This window comes from Carlito syrichta, unplaced genomic scaffold (genome assembly GCF_000164805.1).
Source record: "Carlito syrichta isolate Samal-C Ts95f unplaced genomic scaffold, Tarsius_syrichta-2.0.1 Scaffold288649, whole genome shotgun sequence".
Lineage (NCBI taxonomy): Eukaryota > Metazoa > Chordata > Mammalia > Primates > Tarsiidae > Carlito > Carlito syrichta.
In genome coordinates this window covers 31,417-48,729 of record NW_007232745.1, presented here as the reverse complement: position 1 = coordinate 48,729, position 17,313 = coordinate 31,417, and the positions used below count along the sequence as shown (strand labels likewise).

The following is a 17,313-nucleotide window of genomic DNA, read 5'->3' as shown; positions in this document are numbered from 1 at the left end:
TATCGGATGAAAATCTATTTTGAATGTCGGGGGGTGGGGGTGGGATGGTTAACAATTCACAGTCAGGCACTGGGTGAGGAATTACTGAGTTGGGAGAGTCAATTTTTCTCCAGAAAGAAAATAGTCCTACTTGTAAATATTTCTTAGAAGAAAGCAGCAGACTGCTATTTGGTCCTGATTTTGAACAGCCTTCAAAACCAACGACTCCGTAGCTTTCCATGCAAAAGGAAAGGATTAGAAGAAGGAATGTAAAATCTGTGAGTCAAGGAGGAAAACTTTGAAGGAAACACTTTAATGCTGTCAAATGTACACTAGGCCCTCAGCACTTTCTATTTCCTATGCATTAACAGGAGTGCATTGATACAGTGAGAGATCCCAGTCAGTACGGGTATATTACAGAGGCAGAAGTGTGTGCCTAGTAGCACAGAGCAATTTGATGGATTGGTTGCTATAGCAACCATACCACTACTGTCAGTGGTAATCCTGTAATCTCCCCCTCTTAAGGCTTTCACAAGTGTTCACTCCAAAATGACTAGAGAGAAACAGAGAGAGAGAAAGTGTGTGTGTGTGAGAAATAGGTATGGATAAAAAGGTTAAGGCTATAAAGCAAATTATCTTAAACAGTTCTGTTGTGTAGCAATGAAGACCTAAAAGTCAGACAAATGTGAGTTCAAATCCCAACTCTACCACTTACAAGCTGCCTCTTCTGGGGTACTTTATTTAACCTACTTTCAGATTCTTTATTTATAAAATGCACATAATAATACCCACTCCATTAGGGCAATTCTGCATGTTGAGATAGTGTATGTCCTGCACTTAGTATAGTGCCTGACCATGAATACTTAATCATCAACAGCTTCTATTTTTATAGGGCTAGTTCTGTTTATATCTAATCACCCTTCTAGTTACTTGTCAGAACTCCTAATTTCATGTAAAATGTCTATTCTAGAGTTGGATTTCTACAACCTGAGTCCTGAGCTGCTCTGATAGTGATAACGCTTCTGCTGAAGTGTTATTCTTTGTATCCGCCATTTTGTGTTTTAGGTTTATGTTCATTTGGACCACCTTGAGTGACATACAGCGCCCAAGCCAATCCTGGTATCTGTTCCATCCTCTTGATCTATTCATGCACTCAAAAAAGTTGGAAAATTTGTGGTAGATTCATGTCAAACAGCTGTATTGAGGTGTAGTTTACACACTGTGTGATTCACCTATGTAAAGTATATAGTTCAGTGGGTTTTTAGTATTTGTACCCATCACTCCAATCAATTTTAGAACACTTTAATCATCTCCCTCCCCCAAAACCAATACTTCTTAACAGTCAACAACCATCCCTCACCACCATCACGACTGCTACCATCACCACCATCACTACCATCATCCTCCCCAAACCTAGCCCTATGTAACCACAAATTTACTTTCTGCCATAGATTTGCCTATTCTGGACATTTCATATAAAAATAATCATACCATATGTAATCATTTCTGACTGGCTTCTTTTATGCAGCATAATGTTTCCAAGGTTCATCTATGTGGTAGCATTTGACAGTACTTCACTCCTTCTGATGACTGAGTAATATTCCATTGTACAGATATATCACATTTTGTTTATCTGGTAGTTGATGGACATTTGGGCTGTGTCTACTCTTTGCTATTGTGAATAACCATGAGCATTCATACACATGTTGTTGTGTGGACATATGTTTTCATTTCTCTTTGGTACACATATACCTAGGAATGGAACTACTGACTCGTATAGTAATTCAGTCAACATTAAACAAATGTTTAACCTTTTGAGGAACTGCCAGATGGTTTTCAAAACAACTGCACCATTTTGCACTTCCAACCAGTTACAATTTCTCCACATCTTGCATTGCGGTTTGCATTTCCCTAATGGCTAATCATGTTGAGTATCTTTACATATGCTTATTGACTACGTGTAGATATATTTGGAGAAATGTCTCAGGGTTGGTGGTGTGTATCTCTAGTTTCAGCAACTCACGAGGCTAAGACCAGAGGATCACTTGAGCCTAGGAGATCAAGGCTGCACTGAGCTATAATCACACCACTGCACTCCAGCCTGGGTGACTGCGTGAGACCTCATTTTTAAAAAGAAAGAGAGAGAGATCTATTTAATCCTCTGGGCATATTTTTTGTTTAGTTGTACTTTTTGTCTGTTTATTACTGAGTTTTAGGAATCCTCTAAGTATTTTTACTGAGGCTTTATGGTATCTAGGTAGCTCTGGCTACCTTCTGCAAGAACTTGGTGTTCTATTTGACAAAAAGGAAAAGGTAACACATGCCATATAGTGGAAAATTCTCTAGGTAATTTTATATGACACATATGACTATTATTAAAAATTTGGGTATCTGGTGTGGTAGAGAAAAATAGCTGTGGTTGATTTGGGTATTGTTTTCTTCTTCATGTGATTATTTGGCTTTGTCAACTTAGGCATTGAACTCAGATGGTAGTTTGGAGTTGTATAAGCAAATCTTTCATTTAATGAAAAAATATTCATTACTCTAGTTATTGACTGAAATTTTCTTAAAGGCACATAGGAAATATTTTTTTCAAACGATGTTTGTACAATTATTTTGGAAAAGTAAGGTGAAATTTTTTCACTTTCAAGACAAAGATTAAAATAGAACAATTTTCATTTTTTTACTGTGATTTTCTATGAACAATCAAATTCTTGCTTTCTGTGAAAAGATTTACATATCTATTACATAACAAAGAAAACTCTGGGTGACCATGATCGCTTGAAGTGCAAGATAGTAGGAATTTTAATGTCGATTTCTATATGTGGATATTCAAGGGGACAAGACATAATTCTATAGATTTTAGAATGTGTTACCAACAGACCCCAAGAAAGCAGATAACATCTCTAAATCAGTCACTTTTTTTCTTCAGAAGGCATCTTCTTCCCTTGGCAGAAATCTTTGTCACATAGAGAAGGTACCTAGTTCTAGGTAGTCACTTTAGAACACCTAGAATCCTGACAAAGTTCAACCAGCATTCTCCCATTCAAAATTTGGTAAGAGAGAAAACAGATAATGCAAAACTGAAATATTTAAACACCACTCTTAATGCTCTCAAACAAATTCAAGGCTTGAGATTTCTCCAGAGTCAGGGAGCAGCAAACGAATCTAGCAGCAAGTAGTCTAAGTAAAAATCTATCCCAAGGAAAGGGTTACCCCCTGTTCAGGAAAGAGATACTCAAGTTTTCCATCAGTGTAGTCAAAGTGACAGTTCAAATTCCAGAAAACAATAGTCTTTTTAACTTGGAATAATCTTACCTTAGAAAGATTTTTCTGGAGACTGCTTCACATTTGTTTTTTGCTTTTTTTGTTTTTTTTTTTTTTGGTGGAGTAGGTTGAGTGGCAAGGAAACTCTAAAGTTTCAGCATATGAAAAAACGTTTAAATTTTCTAAAAATCCAAAGAAATTCATGTCTATAGGTTTACAGATGCTAATTAGAGTCTGCCACAAAAGCTCATGGGACTCATTCTCGACATATGCTATATCTGTTCTCAGTCTCCTTGTTGGCCCCTCTTCCATTGCAATAATTACTACATATGTACTGTACCCTGAGCACCAAACAGAGGAGTAAATAAGTAGCCTGTGTCTGCATATTCCAAATTCTCCTAAGTGTAGCTGATAGTTTGCTTTAAAGTATAGCCATTGTATGGTGAAATTAAGAAGATCCTTTCTCAAGGGCGTTATGCATGGTTGACTTTAAGAGCTCCTTCTCAAGTGTCAATTCCCAACACAGAGTGTGTGACTCATTGGTCTTTTTCAGCCTATGTTCCTGTTGGCAGGACAGTTTTTATTAAAGAGGGCTGTATTTGTCTATTTGGGCTGCCATAACAGGATGTCCACAGGTTGGGTAGCTTAACAGAAATGTATTATCTCACATTTCTGGAGTCTGTAAGCTCAAGACCAAGGCACTACCAGGGTTGGTTTTTGGTGAGGCCTCTCTTTCTGGCTTGCAAACATCTGCCTTCTTGCTGTGTCTGCATATGGCCTTTTCTTTGTGTTCACTTAGAGAGAGAGAGAGAGATCTGGTGTCTCTTCCTCTTCTTACCAGGACACCAGTACTAATGGATCAGAGCTCCACTCTTTTTGACCTCATTTAACCTAATTACCTCTTTAAAGGCCCTATCTCCAAATACAATCACATTAGGAGTTAGGACTTCAGCATATGAAATTTGGGGCAGGAATACAATTCAGTCTATAACAAGGGCTAAGACTAGGACATAGAAAATTTAAAAACAGGTTAGGAAAATTAATTGAAATGTTACTTTTCACTAGCTCTATACCAATGAAATTATATAGGCAGTTGAACAATTATCCAAGTCAGCAATGTATTAATAGCTCCTCCAGCAATGCAAATCGAGAAAAGAAAAAAAAGATGCTACTCCTTTTTCCTCAATCCCAGAAAGTCTTGCCTACACTGTTCCAGCAACTGTAGAATATTTTTGTAAATCATATCTTCCCTAGCCCCATCCCAGAGATTCCAAATCAATTTATGTGGAATGTGGTCCAAGGAACCTGCATATTTAGCAAGCATCCTGGGTGGTTTTGCTACCAATGAATTTTTTACCACATTTTTGAAAACTACAGGACTAAATAAATAATTGCTTCTGTTTTTCAATTTGCTACATAGCTATAAAAGATAGGAGAAAATACCGATAGTAATTCATTGAAAAATAAGTTTGGGGAAAATTAGTTGCAAAGTTAAAAGAAATCTGATTAATTGTCATGAGAAAAAGGGAAATGAGTCATAGGGAAAGTTGTTGGATGACCAGACTCAAGGGAACTTACTTCCGAGGGATGAAATGTGGGTATATACTGCACTAAAGCATTCACAGAATAATTCAAACCACACAGTCTAGTGTCCACAATTCAGCTTCAGAGAATGTGATCAACTTTTCAGAATAAATTGCTTCTGCATGTCAAAAATCGGATGACTGAAAAGAATATGACTCTGGATTGACTGACTGGCATTTGGCTGGCATTCTGCGAATGCCCTTTCCAGCAGAGGCCTTTGGAGGGACTCCTGGATACCACAAAGCCCTCCAACTGGGGTTCATTTTGGCACCACAACACCCCAGGGTTGGCAGTGCAGCAAAGAACAGAAAGAACTGACTCTCCACAAAGAGAGAGGGGAGTAGCAGAGGAAAAGATTCCTATTTCACCCACAGCAGCTGGGTGCCCTGAACTGGACCCTACAAGCCACACCTCATTGTCTTCACAGCACACACACCCATAGCCTGCTTCACTCCCTTGCTGAAGATCTAGGCAAGAATATGTATAACCTTCCTTTATCTCAACCCCAGGGTTATTTCACAGAATTTTTCTTTCTCTAAAAATAAATGCTGAGTCCTTTTAGAAGGTAGCCACTGAAACGCCCTTTTCTTGAAGATGGACACTGATTTGCTGCCATGATTATTCCAGGAGAAGCCTGGAGGAATATATCCTGTTACTAACTAACTTTTCTCGCTGTCTCCCTGCATGGCCACTCCCGCAGTGACTCTCCAACTGGAAAGAGCCTGCTTAGCGGGAGGCTGGATCCGGTTCCTCTGAACAAGCTTCATAGTTCTCCCATGAGAAATCTCTCCCTGGAGTTAAAGTAATAGATGGAATCGGGCTCTAGATGGCGAGGCCATTGTCCCCTCTCCATATCATCTTGAATGGCTGAATTTCTTTCTTCAGGACGTCATGTTAAAATACTCTTTTCTGCCATTATGTCTTGGACTCTCAGAGACTTTCAGTGAGATGTATTGCATCCTCTGGACTTGAATTTTCATTATTATTCTGTAATCTTGCATCTTTCTGCACTTTTTCTTCTGCAGCAGGTACCAAAGTTTTCTCAGGTCAGGAAGTCATTCTTATCTCTTCCAAAAGACAGCCAGATGGGAGGGAGAGAGAAAAGGAGAGGGAGAAATCTCAGTAATGAGATTGGTTCTCAGGAGGCAGCAGAGTCAAATAATTGGGCTTTATTGGGAGTTTAAATGCAGGCATTACTTACGAGTCCATCACAAGCGGGAGAGTGGTGCTTTATCTCCTTTTGTCACTAGGTTGTACCGAGCTTGAATGGCTCCTCTGTGACAGGCTGCGTAGAGCCACTTCCCTCTTGAACAAGAAGGGCTTTCTCCTATCACAGGGATATTGGTTGTCCCCACCAGCATGCTCAGCAGGAAGCATCTGTGCTAGCGAACATGAGACCCTGCATCCCACTCGCAGGCAGGAGGATTAGTCTAAGAGCTAATGCTTGCCACGCAACTTCCTCACAGGGATGCAGGGAGGATTAATGAGATACTATTTCCATTGCAATTTATGCTCTTCAGAAGAAAGGTGCTAAGTACTAGGTATTAGCATTAGGGATTATATAGGTAATCAAGCAAAGAAGATATTCAACTGCTTCTAGTTATTAAAGAACGCTTTGATCTGGGAGGTGGGGAATGCAGTGAGTATAAAGTTGGCTGGAAGCCACTGTCCCTCATGAAGCAGAGGACCAAGAATGGAGTGTCAAGTGCTGTGTACAATACAAAGATAGTACCGTCCTGGTCCTTGAGGCTAATGATCTAAGTGTTGGTGTAGGGGGGAAGGGTGACATTTCATGGATTGAAATAAAGACTTCAAGGGTGTTTATTATGTCTGCTTCTGCCATCACTAATCAGTCTACAGGTTTGGGGCTGAGAGGAATGTGGCAAAAGCATAAGCAAACTACCAAACCCACATGCTAAAGGACATGGCAACATTCTGGAATTACAGCCTATCGAGGAAAAATTGTGGAGGACCTCTGTGAGCTACAGGGGCTGGAATGAGAAGTGAAGGGGTGGGGAGACGGTCAATTCACAATCACAACATGTAAAGCTACAGCTAATAATGTTGATCTCTGCATGGTCACAAGTACAGGAAGTGATAGAGTTGGAATGTAGCTCAGGTTTTCAGAGCTTCAGATATTAAAGTCCTGGCATCTTCCATCTACTATAGTGTGTTCCCAAATATGGTTTGCCTGTCACCGGTAGGATGTGAGACAATTTCAGATGGCACATGAGAAACCATTTTAAAATTTATAATAGTTGGGTTTGGTATTGCTGTACTTCAGCATGTGTTTGAAATAAAACCATAATATGTGGATATAGCAAATATCATGAGGGCCCTATGATATGCTATGAACAGAAGTTTGGTAGACGCTGTACTCTCTCATGGGCAGCTCCCATTCTGTGTGACAACACTGATCTTGAAGAACAAATCAAAGCAGAAATACACATAAAATTATTATTGGGATAATATAACAAGAGGAAGACTAATTATTGGACATGCTCAAGTTGGGAGAAAAGACCAAGGCTTTGGGGGCAGTGCATGGTAAAGGTACGTTAAGTTCAGGGGTTGGTCAATATGACTGTCCTCTGACTCTTCCACTTTGTGGCTAAGAAATGTGGGTTTTCCTCTTTCCCAATAGCCTTTTGACACCGCCACCCCTACCATTGACAGGACCTCAAAACAGTTGAGGAAAAAAGAACATAAAGAATCTATAACATGTTCCTGGATAGTGAGATTGCAAGTGCCTTTTAAATGTTTCATCCATTTGTTCTTTAATCATCATATTTTCATTCATACAACAAATACCTTTTGAGTACCTACTATGTACGAAGCCCTCCTGGCTTTTATGAAAGAATTTTTCTTAGTGAGCATGTGTTGTCTTTATAATGTGATCAAACAAATCGTAAAGTTACTTCCACCTTAGGAAAACTAAGTAATGCACACAACTGGCCATTCTCCAGTCACCATATAGCCAGACTCAGGTGGGAGCAAAGGAGTCTCCCCAGAATCAGACGCTGGGAAGTGAGGCATTTTCACCCACACCTGAGAGCCACAGAAGAGAAACCTCCAGAGATGTTTCCTGTGTGAAATGGAGGAAATAGAACCCATCCTGAGGCACTGGAAACGGTGCCCAAGCCCCTTTTCCTCTATTCTTTCATCTGTTAAATGGGGATAATGATACTTTGTGTTTACCTACCTCAGAGAGGCATTATCAGTTCTATTTAAAGGCTCTTCCGATGAAAGCTGCTGTGTAATTACCAAGAACAGCTATGATAAAGAAACCTAAATACAATGGCAAATCAGCTGGAACACATTCTCAAGAGAGTTTTCTTCTCTGGAAAAATTTAACAAAAGGGTAGCTGCCTTCCTTGGGGGAGTTTTGGGTACCATTCTGGCTGGAAGTTTCTGGAAGGCTAGCAGGCTTTTTAAAGCCTCCTTTTGACCAGTGACTTGAAGAGGAAGGATTCTCCTCTGCTTACTTTTTCCCCATGGTCTAAGCAGTTTCCATAAAAATTCCTCCTTCAAGTTTTCTCAGATCTTAACTCACAAACTCTCTTATCCAAGAAATGAATTTCAAGCTAGATATTTGCCTACCAGAGAGCAAAAGAGAGAGAAAAAAGAGAAGTGGTAATGTGGGAAAATGTGCATTTTTTTATATAATAGAAAATGGGGAAATCTTTGATGGTTTTTAAGAAAATTAAGTTCACTGATTATTCATGTTAGACTTCATTCATATTAATCTAACAAAATATATAGGGTAGATAAGATGGGGGTCAGGGCCAGAAAGCAGGGGTACCACTTGACAACAGCTCAGGAAAGAACCAACCCAGTTGAATCTGGCTGATGGTATCCCGGCTAGAATGAAAAGAGATATTTAAGAGATATCACAGCTGTGGAATCTACAGAATATGGTAACAAAAAGGAAGAGTCAAGGATACCGTAAAATTTGATGACATGAATATCAGAAAGTTTGGTGACTACCTTAACAGAGACAGCTAGCAACCAAGGGAGTGAGTCCATTGATTTTATGAATGATATCCAGGTTAATTCCATTGTAGGAAGCCCAGGGGCTTTATATTTTTGTTAAACTTGCTTATGCAATAAATATTCTGGCTATTTATAAACAACATAACATATGGTATATGAAAGGCTTCTAAGCAGTAAAAATTCCAAAAGTACAAAGATGTGCTTTGCAAAGTTAATAATTACATGTAATAATATGACTTTCATTTATCAATTGATTATTATGGAACTACATAAATATTTTTCATAGGTAACTCAGATGTCAGCTGAAGCCTTCCCAGATCCAATAAAGATTTGGTAAAATTACCACAAATCCCTAAAATTCTGTGGCCTGTGGAAAACCAAACTGTTTTTCTATGGTCTAAATATTTGTGTCCCCACAAAAAAAAGAAACTCATATCTTGAAATTCCACACCACTGTGATGGTATTTCAATATGGGGTCTTTGGGAGGTAATTAGGTCATAAGGGTGGAGCCCTCATGATGGAATTAGTGCCTTTATAAGAGGAAACAAGATAGAAAATCTCTCTCTCTCTCTCTCTCTCTCTGTCCCTCCCTCTCTTCCTCTCTGTCTCCAGCCCCCTTCCCCCCACCCTATCCTAATCACTGCGTGATGACATGAACAGGAAGTAGACCCTAACAATCTGTCAGCACTCTGATCTTGCACTTCTCAGCCTCCAAACTGTGAGAAATAAGTTTCCGTTTTTTAAGCCACCCAGTCTATGGTATTTTTGTTATTGCAGCATGAACTGACTCACACACCTGTCCTTATGTCTGTGAATCCCTGAGAACTTCTGTTTTGCTGGCCTTTTCTGTCTCCCAGGTCACTCCCATACATTGCTGCTATACCACCGGATGTAAAAATTGCCCATCTTGCTTTTATAAAATACTCAGCTATTAGGGATTCCATAAAGTCCACTGAAATTTGAAGGTCATGGGAAAGAGTCATAACTTCTTTCAATTTTCCCTGGCCTCTTCCTACTGAATTATGTTGAGAGGATCATTTTTTTTTTTCTCTCTTCACTATGCAGAGACATTCATCTTTCAAGGTGTTGGTGGCAACAAGGGCTGAGGGAGCTGGCTTTCGAAGGTGAGGGAGCTGGCTTTCGAAGGTGATTTTGGTTACAAGTAGAAATTATTCATTTTCCCCTTACTCCTAGAAGACCTTATTTAACCCTCACAACATTCTTGTAAGAAGATACCATTATTCCCACTTTAGAGGTGAGACAGCTGAGGCTTAGAGGCAGCCCAAGGCTATAAACAAGAAATGGCAGAAATAGGATTTAAATCCAGGTCTGATGACTCAACTTGAAATTCACTTGGCTTTTGAAAGATGGAATAATGATTATCTACTCTGGTTTACATGGCCACTTGAAAACTGCTTTGTTTTTCCTTCAAATCTATATGTTTCCAAAAAAATGGCCATATGCTCCTAAAAACCCTATGTAAGGAATTACAGAGAAACATCCCAGTGATTTATTATTTCAAAAAGAAAAGGCTAGGATAGTTAAAATACCTAGACGATGAAAGTACAACTGTTTTTTATTTTTAAGTAATAAAACTTGGATGGGGACATAGGTCACCCACTTGTTAGACCTGTAAATTACCTAAGGGAGTAGCTTAATATGATGATGATGGTGACAATTAGCATTTATTTAGCACTTTTTAAGTGCTTTGTATATATTATTTTTTTAGTCCTGAAAATTAAAGAAGCCTGTGCCTTAGGTCTATTGTTATTTCTATTTTGCAGATTAGAGCAAGTATGAGCCCAGAGCCTAGCCCAAACTCACTTATCTCAGAAGAGCTGAAACCAGGTGTCTTGCCTTAGCTGAGACCCACACCCTTTACAACTAGGCTATTCTGCTTCAAGAATCATGATGGCAGGAGGGAGGGGGAATAAGAGATACAAAACCACCCATTAGGTACCATGCTCACCACTGGGTAGGGAGCAGGGGTGGTGGGATAGAATCATTAGAAGCCTTCACAAAATATACTTATATAACAAATCCTCACATGTGCCCCATTAGTCTAATTTTTTTTTTTTTTTTTTTTTGTAATTTACAAAAAGAAATCATGATGGCTTCAATAAATGTCCACACTAGGATGGAATTAAATTCCATGGAGAACATGGAATTTACTTCTCTCATTTCCATTATTATCTCCAGTCCTTCGAACAGTACCTGGAACATAGTAGAAACTCAGTTAACAGTTGCTAAATAATAAGTAAATTAAAGCAAGATGTCTAAATCAGTAGAGGACATAAAAAAGTTAAAAATAGAGCTATTTCAAATATTTTCACTAGAAGAAATATAAGATAGGAAAAACTTGGCTTGAAAAACACCTGCTTTAAAAAAAAAATCTATATTTGTAGTCAGCTAGAAGCTGAACAGGGACCCATCACTGCATTGTGACTGCTAAAAGACTGTTGTAATGTTAGAAAGCCTTAAAAGAAAAATAGTGTTCGTCATATTGCATATTACATTTGTTATATTGTGTACAATTCTGACCTCCACATTTTAAAAGGAACAGTGGCAGTCTAGAATATACTCAAAGGAGGTGACCAGGAAGGACACTTTTTCCAAAACAAATGGAGATTTTCAACATGAAGAAGAGAAGATGTAGGACAACTGTCTTCTAATATTTGAAGTGCCACATGCTATAGAGACAGGTACCTGCATATTCTCTCTCTCTCTCTCTCTCTCTCTCTCTCTCTGCCTCTCTCATCAGAGTCTTAATCTGTCACTCAGGTGGAGTGCAGTGTCACAATCACGGATCACTACGGCCTCTACCTCCAGGGCTCAGACGATCCTTCCACCTCAGCCTCTCAAGTAACTGGGACTACAGGCATGTGCCCATGCCTGACTAATTTTTTTGCGGGTGTGAGGCAATGAGTTCTTGCTATGTTGCCTAAGCTGATCTCAAACTCTTGGCTCTAGCAGTCCTCCCACCTCAGTCTCCCAAAATGCCGGGATTACAGCCATGAGTCACTGTATTTTCTTTAGACCAAGATAGCTCAGCATAAGAAAAATATATATCTCTAATGCAAATGCCTGATAGCTGTGAACAATAGAGTGAATTTGAAAAACTAAGGTTCGTTTTATTATAAATTTCCAAACAGATAAGAATAATTGCTTATGAAAAACTATTTAAAGACTTTCTACATTATGTAGTTAACTGGACCAATTCAGTGGCCATGAGTCTGGTTGTGCGTTAGAATCTACTAGAACACTGTGAAGCATTATTGCTTTTTTAAGGTCTCATCCCAATGAATCATAATCTCTAGCAACTAGAAACTGAGAATCTACATCAAAAATCTAAAATTTCTAATCCCCTTTGATGATCCTGAAAACTTGCCAGGCTTGGCAATCACTGAGCTGAAGTGCCTCAAAATTCCCTTCTAACTCTATGATTTAATGATTCTCAGAATATTGTAGAATATCTTCTTTCATAAATAAATGAGAATTATTTGTAATCTGTAAAATGAATTTTGTCTAAATGTACATAGGTAGTGCTGAAGTATCAGCAGGTCAGTCTATTTCCTAAATAGGTTAAATGTCTTCTTGCAATCCAGTTCTCGAAAACTTTTCTCATGTATCATGGAGAGGAAAACTTTCTCTGGCTTATTTCCCAATTATTGACGTTCCAAATCACTGACATATAAATAAATGAGACTTTACCATACTTAGAACACCAGGATGATGAAAAATTTGTTTACACCAGGAGGTTTTAGGTCATCCTTCAATCATTCATCCCCGGAACCCAAGTTGGTATGCACGCTGGCACACACGCATACACACGCACACACACGCTCAAATGTGACACATGGCAAATGTTTGGGAATTACTGAAAAGGAACAAAGGAGACCTTCAGATTCCGTTGCCTTTTGGATCTCGCATTTTTCTATGAAAGAATCTAGGAACTCAAATCAGACATTCAAATATATTAATCATTATGTGCCCAACTTTTGTTTAAATTTCTGTAATTCCTTATCTTGTAAATAGAATTCTATGGCCTAGATGGTGCTAAAATGAGGAAAAATGTGCATTTTAAAAATATAAAAGTTTTGGAGAAAATATATTAATTTTAGCTAAATTGGTTCCCTATATAAAGAGCTTCTCAAAAGTATACTATGTTGCCATATAAGGGAGCTCTAATTACTGCAATAAGACTACCTCTGTAGATTTTTTTTGTTTGTTTGAGTTGGAGTCTCACTCCATCGCCCAGGCTGGCAGTGGCACGCTCATGGCCACCCCAGCATTGACCTGCTGGGCTCCGGCAATCCTTCTGCCTCAGCCTTCCAAGCAGCCAGAACCACAGGTGCACACTACCACGCCTGGGTAATTTTTTATTTATTGTAGAGATGAGGTCTTGCCAAGTTGCCCGGGCTGGCCTCGAACCTGTGGGCTCAGGCAGTCTACTCGCCCAGCCTCCCAAAGTGCTGGGATTACAGGCCAAGCCACCAAGCCCAGCCCTCTGTAGATTTGACTAAGCTAAAATTAAACATGTAAAGATCTGTTGGAATTATTTAGACAAAAATAATTGAAACCCCCTTCAGCATAGTTAGTTCAAGTTCTCCTAATTTTACTTTTCTGGTTCACAAGGTGAACTACTTTTCATGACGTTTTCAAGTTGAAGGTCACACATATCATATAAATAGTATAATAATCAGGGGCTCCATATTCAATACACATTCATTATTATCTGCTGTTATTGTCATTGTCGCTGTTATAATTACACATTGTAAAAAAAATGGAAGCTTTTCCACAGGAATTACTCACGTGTGTTACTTTCTAGGAGTAATTGAATAGTTGACATTGCATTTATATCAAAGTAAAATATGTGTTGGTTTTTCTCATTTGTATTATTCTTAAGCAATAAGAAATGTACAATAATTTCTGTTAGGTTCCTTTATTTAGATCCAGAAATCTTCATAGTTTTATGTAATGTCCAAATTATGTTTTCATATAACTAGGGGAACTTCCTCACCTCTCTGTAAAATGGAAAGTCATACCTACCACATTGGGCTGTTTTGAGAGTCAATGGAAAAAATGGTGAGAAAACCACTCATGTGTTTTGCTATTTGGTATGTTCTTTCCTCTGTACTATGCAACTTCTTACATGTTTTATCCTTTTTGGGGTGTCTATGTGGTTCATCCCCGCAAAGAAGAGCTTTAAGCCTTATTTAGAATTAAATAATATTGACACCAGCTTGGAAAATTGGGTAATACGATTTAGAGACAAAATACTGTAAGTGAAATGCCATAACAAATTGGATGAATGATGGTATAAATATAACAATGCACAAGACTAGGAATGTCCCTGAATTATACCCCACATCTTTAAAACAAGCCAAAAAAAAAAAAAAAAGACTTGGCATGTGTCTTCACTTACTAAGAAAGCCACACATAATGGCCTCAAAGCACTCTCTCTTCACAGAAAACACACAGCCAAAAAGGGTAGGTGGGATTTCCTTTATTTCCATGCAATTCTTCATTATATTCCCTACAGAGCCCTGGATAGCTTAGGGATCTGCCTTTCATTACTGCTATACTAGCTAGCCCTTGAATCATGTCATTGTTGGCAGAGGTGGAAGTTGTTACCATTTGCCAACTGTTCAGTGGCTTATGTATTGGTAGTCTCAGTCCAGTTCTTAGAGGACAGATGGCAATGACTGTCTCTTTGAGCAGAGAGGACAAAGACCCTAGATCTCTCCTCATCAGCAGAGATGGTCCATCCAAATCAATGTGGAAAAGCACTAGTAGGATTGGTCTAGGGAAGTTGAGCTTATCAACGAATGAAATGACCTTTATTTCTTTTTGCCATCCAGTTAGCACACTTTAAAGCAGTGCATTTATTTATAAATTAAAATAGAGATTTAATTATATTGCTTTTGTCACTACCCCTACTTCAGTGATTCCTTTCCTCCATGTCTATCCTGTTGATATTGATCTGAAGTCTGGCAGCATGTAGATAAGGGATGACAGGACAGCCACAGAGTTGTGACTTCCAGTTGAACAGGTCTGTCTACACCTGGTACCTTACAGCAACCTAAAAAGAATATTTTCTTTCATCTTGACTGCTTACACTATATACATGCAGAGTAGTTGATGGTACTAAAAACTACAGTTTAAAAAATGGTCATATATCAATTCTTTGGCCATGCATTTAGGAAATTACATGGCACGTGAGTTACATATGTTTGTTCCAAATAAAAGGGAGATACTGCATTGATTTTTTCATAACACCCTTGCAAAACCACCCCAGTCACTGAAATCCTCAAAATATAGAGCTCTTTGTTGTCGTACTCTGTTTTGTGTGACAACCACTAACCTATAAAGCATAAGAGCACAGTTCAAAGGGACTTTAAATTCAGAGAAGTTGGATTTTTTTCTCTTTTGTACTCAACTATTTCCACAGTGGCAAAATTGACACTGCAAGCTGCTATCACATCAGGCATTCTTCTACAAGTACAGCTCCCTCTGTCGAGCAGTCTCCAACACAGGAGTTTCTCCAGAAGGTATTTTTCTACTGAGGCATATTGTACTGTGCATTCAGTGGCACTAGAGTTTCATTAAAGGAATTCTCTTGTTCCCTTTCTTCACATGGAAATGCCATTAACTGTATTAAGTTAACTCTCCGAATGTTAGGTTCTTAACCAACAAACAACGCTTCTCCATAAGGGCACATTCCACCAGGCATCCCTGAATCAGAACGAGCTGAATATGGAATCACAGATTCAGAATCACACTGTGAGTCATGATCACATCTAAGAGGAACCCTTTTGTATTTATTGACTTTTTTCCTTCAACCATTGTTCAGTTTCTTCTGCCACCACCTTGAGCCTTTCAGGTAAATGAAAAGTTCAATTATATGTAAAGTGACTGTTAAATCAGCAGGCCCCTTGTGGGGGTCTGGGCCACCTCTCCCTGCTTCAATCGCAAGTGTGCTCAATCCATTACTGTTCCCGAGGATTGTACATCCATCAGGTCGAGTGTGCCGGCCAGGGTGCATCTTACAGCTTTTACTGCATATGAGACGTTGCGGGCCTGTTCTCAGGAACTGCCAGGCAGACTGGGAATCACAGTCACGGTTAATAGCAGCGAATTGCCAGCTCTTGATGGGTGGGTAGTCACTCTTTTCAGTGGTTGCCCCCTGGGGGAGAAGGTAGAAAAACAGAGGGAGGGAATTAGAGTGACTTTGCACAGTTGAGCAGGTTCATGCCGCTGGATCAGTGGCAAGCATTGGCAGGGCTCCACTCTGGGGAGGCTCACAACAACATCACAGTCTCATTTTTACCAATTGGTGCTGCTATATCGCCAGTGGTGCACAGGGGGAGAGCAGAGGGGAGGGTGAGCTGGGAGTGGGGGAGAGGGGGAGAAGGCAGAAGTCTAAGCTAAATTAAACAAACACACACATGCATGCTCAAACTGGTTCACCCACCCCAGTTAGCCCTGTGCTACTAATTGTACCAAACTGGTATTTGAAGTTCCCTGGGTGATTAAAGAGTTGGCTCACAAACTCTCTGCATAACCTTAATTTTTTCAAGGTTCTTTGAGTGGAGAATGGCTTATAATAATGATTTTGACTAATACGATTTTTGACATGCAACTTTAATGCTTAACCTTAGTACAACTCCAGAGCATTTCATGTGTACTCAGCTGTAAAGAGTGATGATTTAAAGGGATAATATAAGAAAAAGGTCGTTCTAGAATGAACCTCTAACAAATTGCATAAAGGGAGCTTATTATTCTATGAGTATGGGGATGTGCAGCTCTTCTGATCATTTTTCTGCTCGCTTCAAAAAAATTGGTGAGACATGAATGGGAGAAGAAACAGAAAAAAATGAAATAGAAATCTGCAAGCAAGGAACATTCTTTTGATGGTTATGATTTCGTTGCCACTAAAAAAGGCTCGACAATAATGTGGTTATTCATCTCCTCTTTTGTTTTGGGTGAAGAATTCGCTCTAACAAGAAAATGCTGTTATTGGTTGGAGGACTGCCCCCCGGACCGGACCGGCTCCCCAGCAATTTGGTTCAATATTACGATGATGAAAAGAAGACGTGGAAAATACTCACAAGTGAGTGCGTTCTTTATTTATTTACTCACCTATTTATTTCGGGTTAGAGCTGTCTTGATGAATTCGAAAACATGGTTAATCAAATTAGACGTTTTATTGATTTGTTCCCCTTTGGAGGTTTGTTTATGGATCATGCGGGATTTCGAGTAAAAGACTAAATTAACATTGCAGAGGTGGCCAATCTGGTAGTTGAATAGGCCTAAATTAAAACTGGCCTAAAGTCACTGTACTGGTTTATGTCTCTGTGTGTGTTGCAATGAGGAGTGTGGGAAGAGCAAAGATCTTTCCCTCAAAATTCCTGTTATTTTTGCATTGGTTGAAAGGTAAAAGGTTGGTTCAGAGCACGAGTCAGTTTTCTCACATCAAAATGGTTGTTTAG

The 17,313-nt window shown here is 39.1% G+C and overlaps 1 protein-coding gene across 1 annotated transcript in view; it reads left to right on the top strand.

The window, feature by feature from the left end:
• LOC103255894 (kelch-like protein 14) overlaps positions 1–16,934 on the top strand; it is a gene marked incomplete at its 3' end in the record, with an annotated part of 29,236 nt that extends 12,302 nt beyond the window's left edge. Inside the window, exons 2-5 of the mRNA XM_021710349.1 lie at positions 15,273–15,372; positions 15,503–15,604; positions 15,825–15,976; positions 16,813–16,934. Coding sequence (XP_021566024.1) covers positions 15,273–15,372; positions 15,503–15,604; positions 15,825–15,976; positions 16,813–16,934 — 476 coding nt within the window. The remainder of the gene's footprint in view (positions 1–15,272; positions 15,373–15,502; positions 15,605–15,824; positions 15,977–16,812) is intronic.
• Between the last annotated feature and the right edge of the window lie 379 nt (positions 16,935–17,313).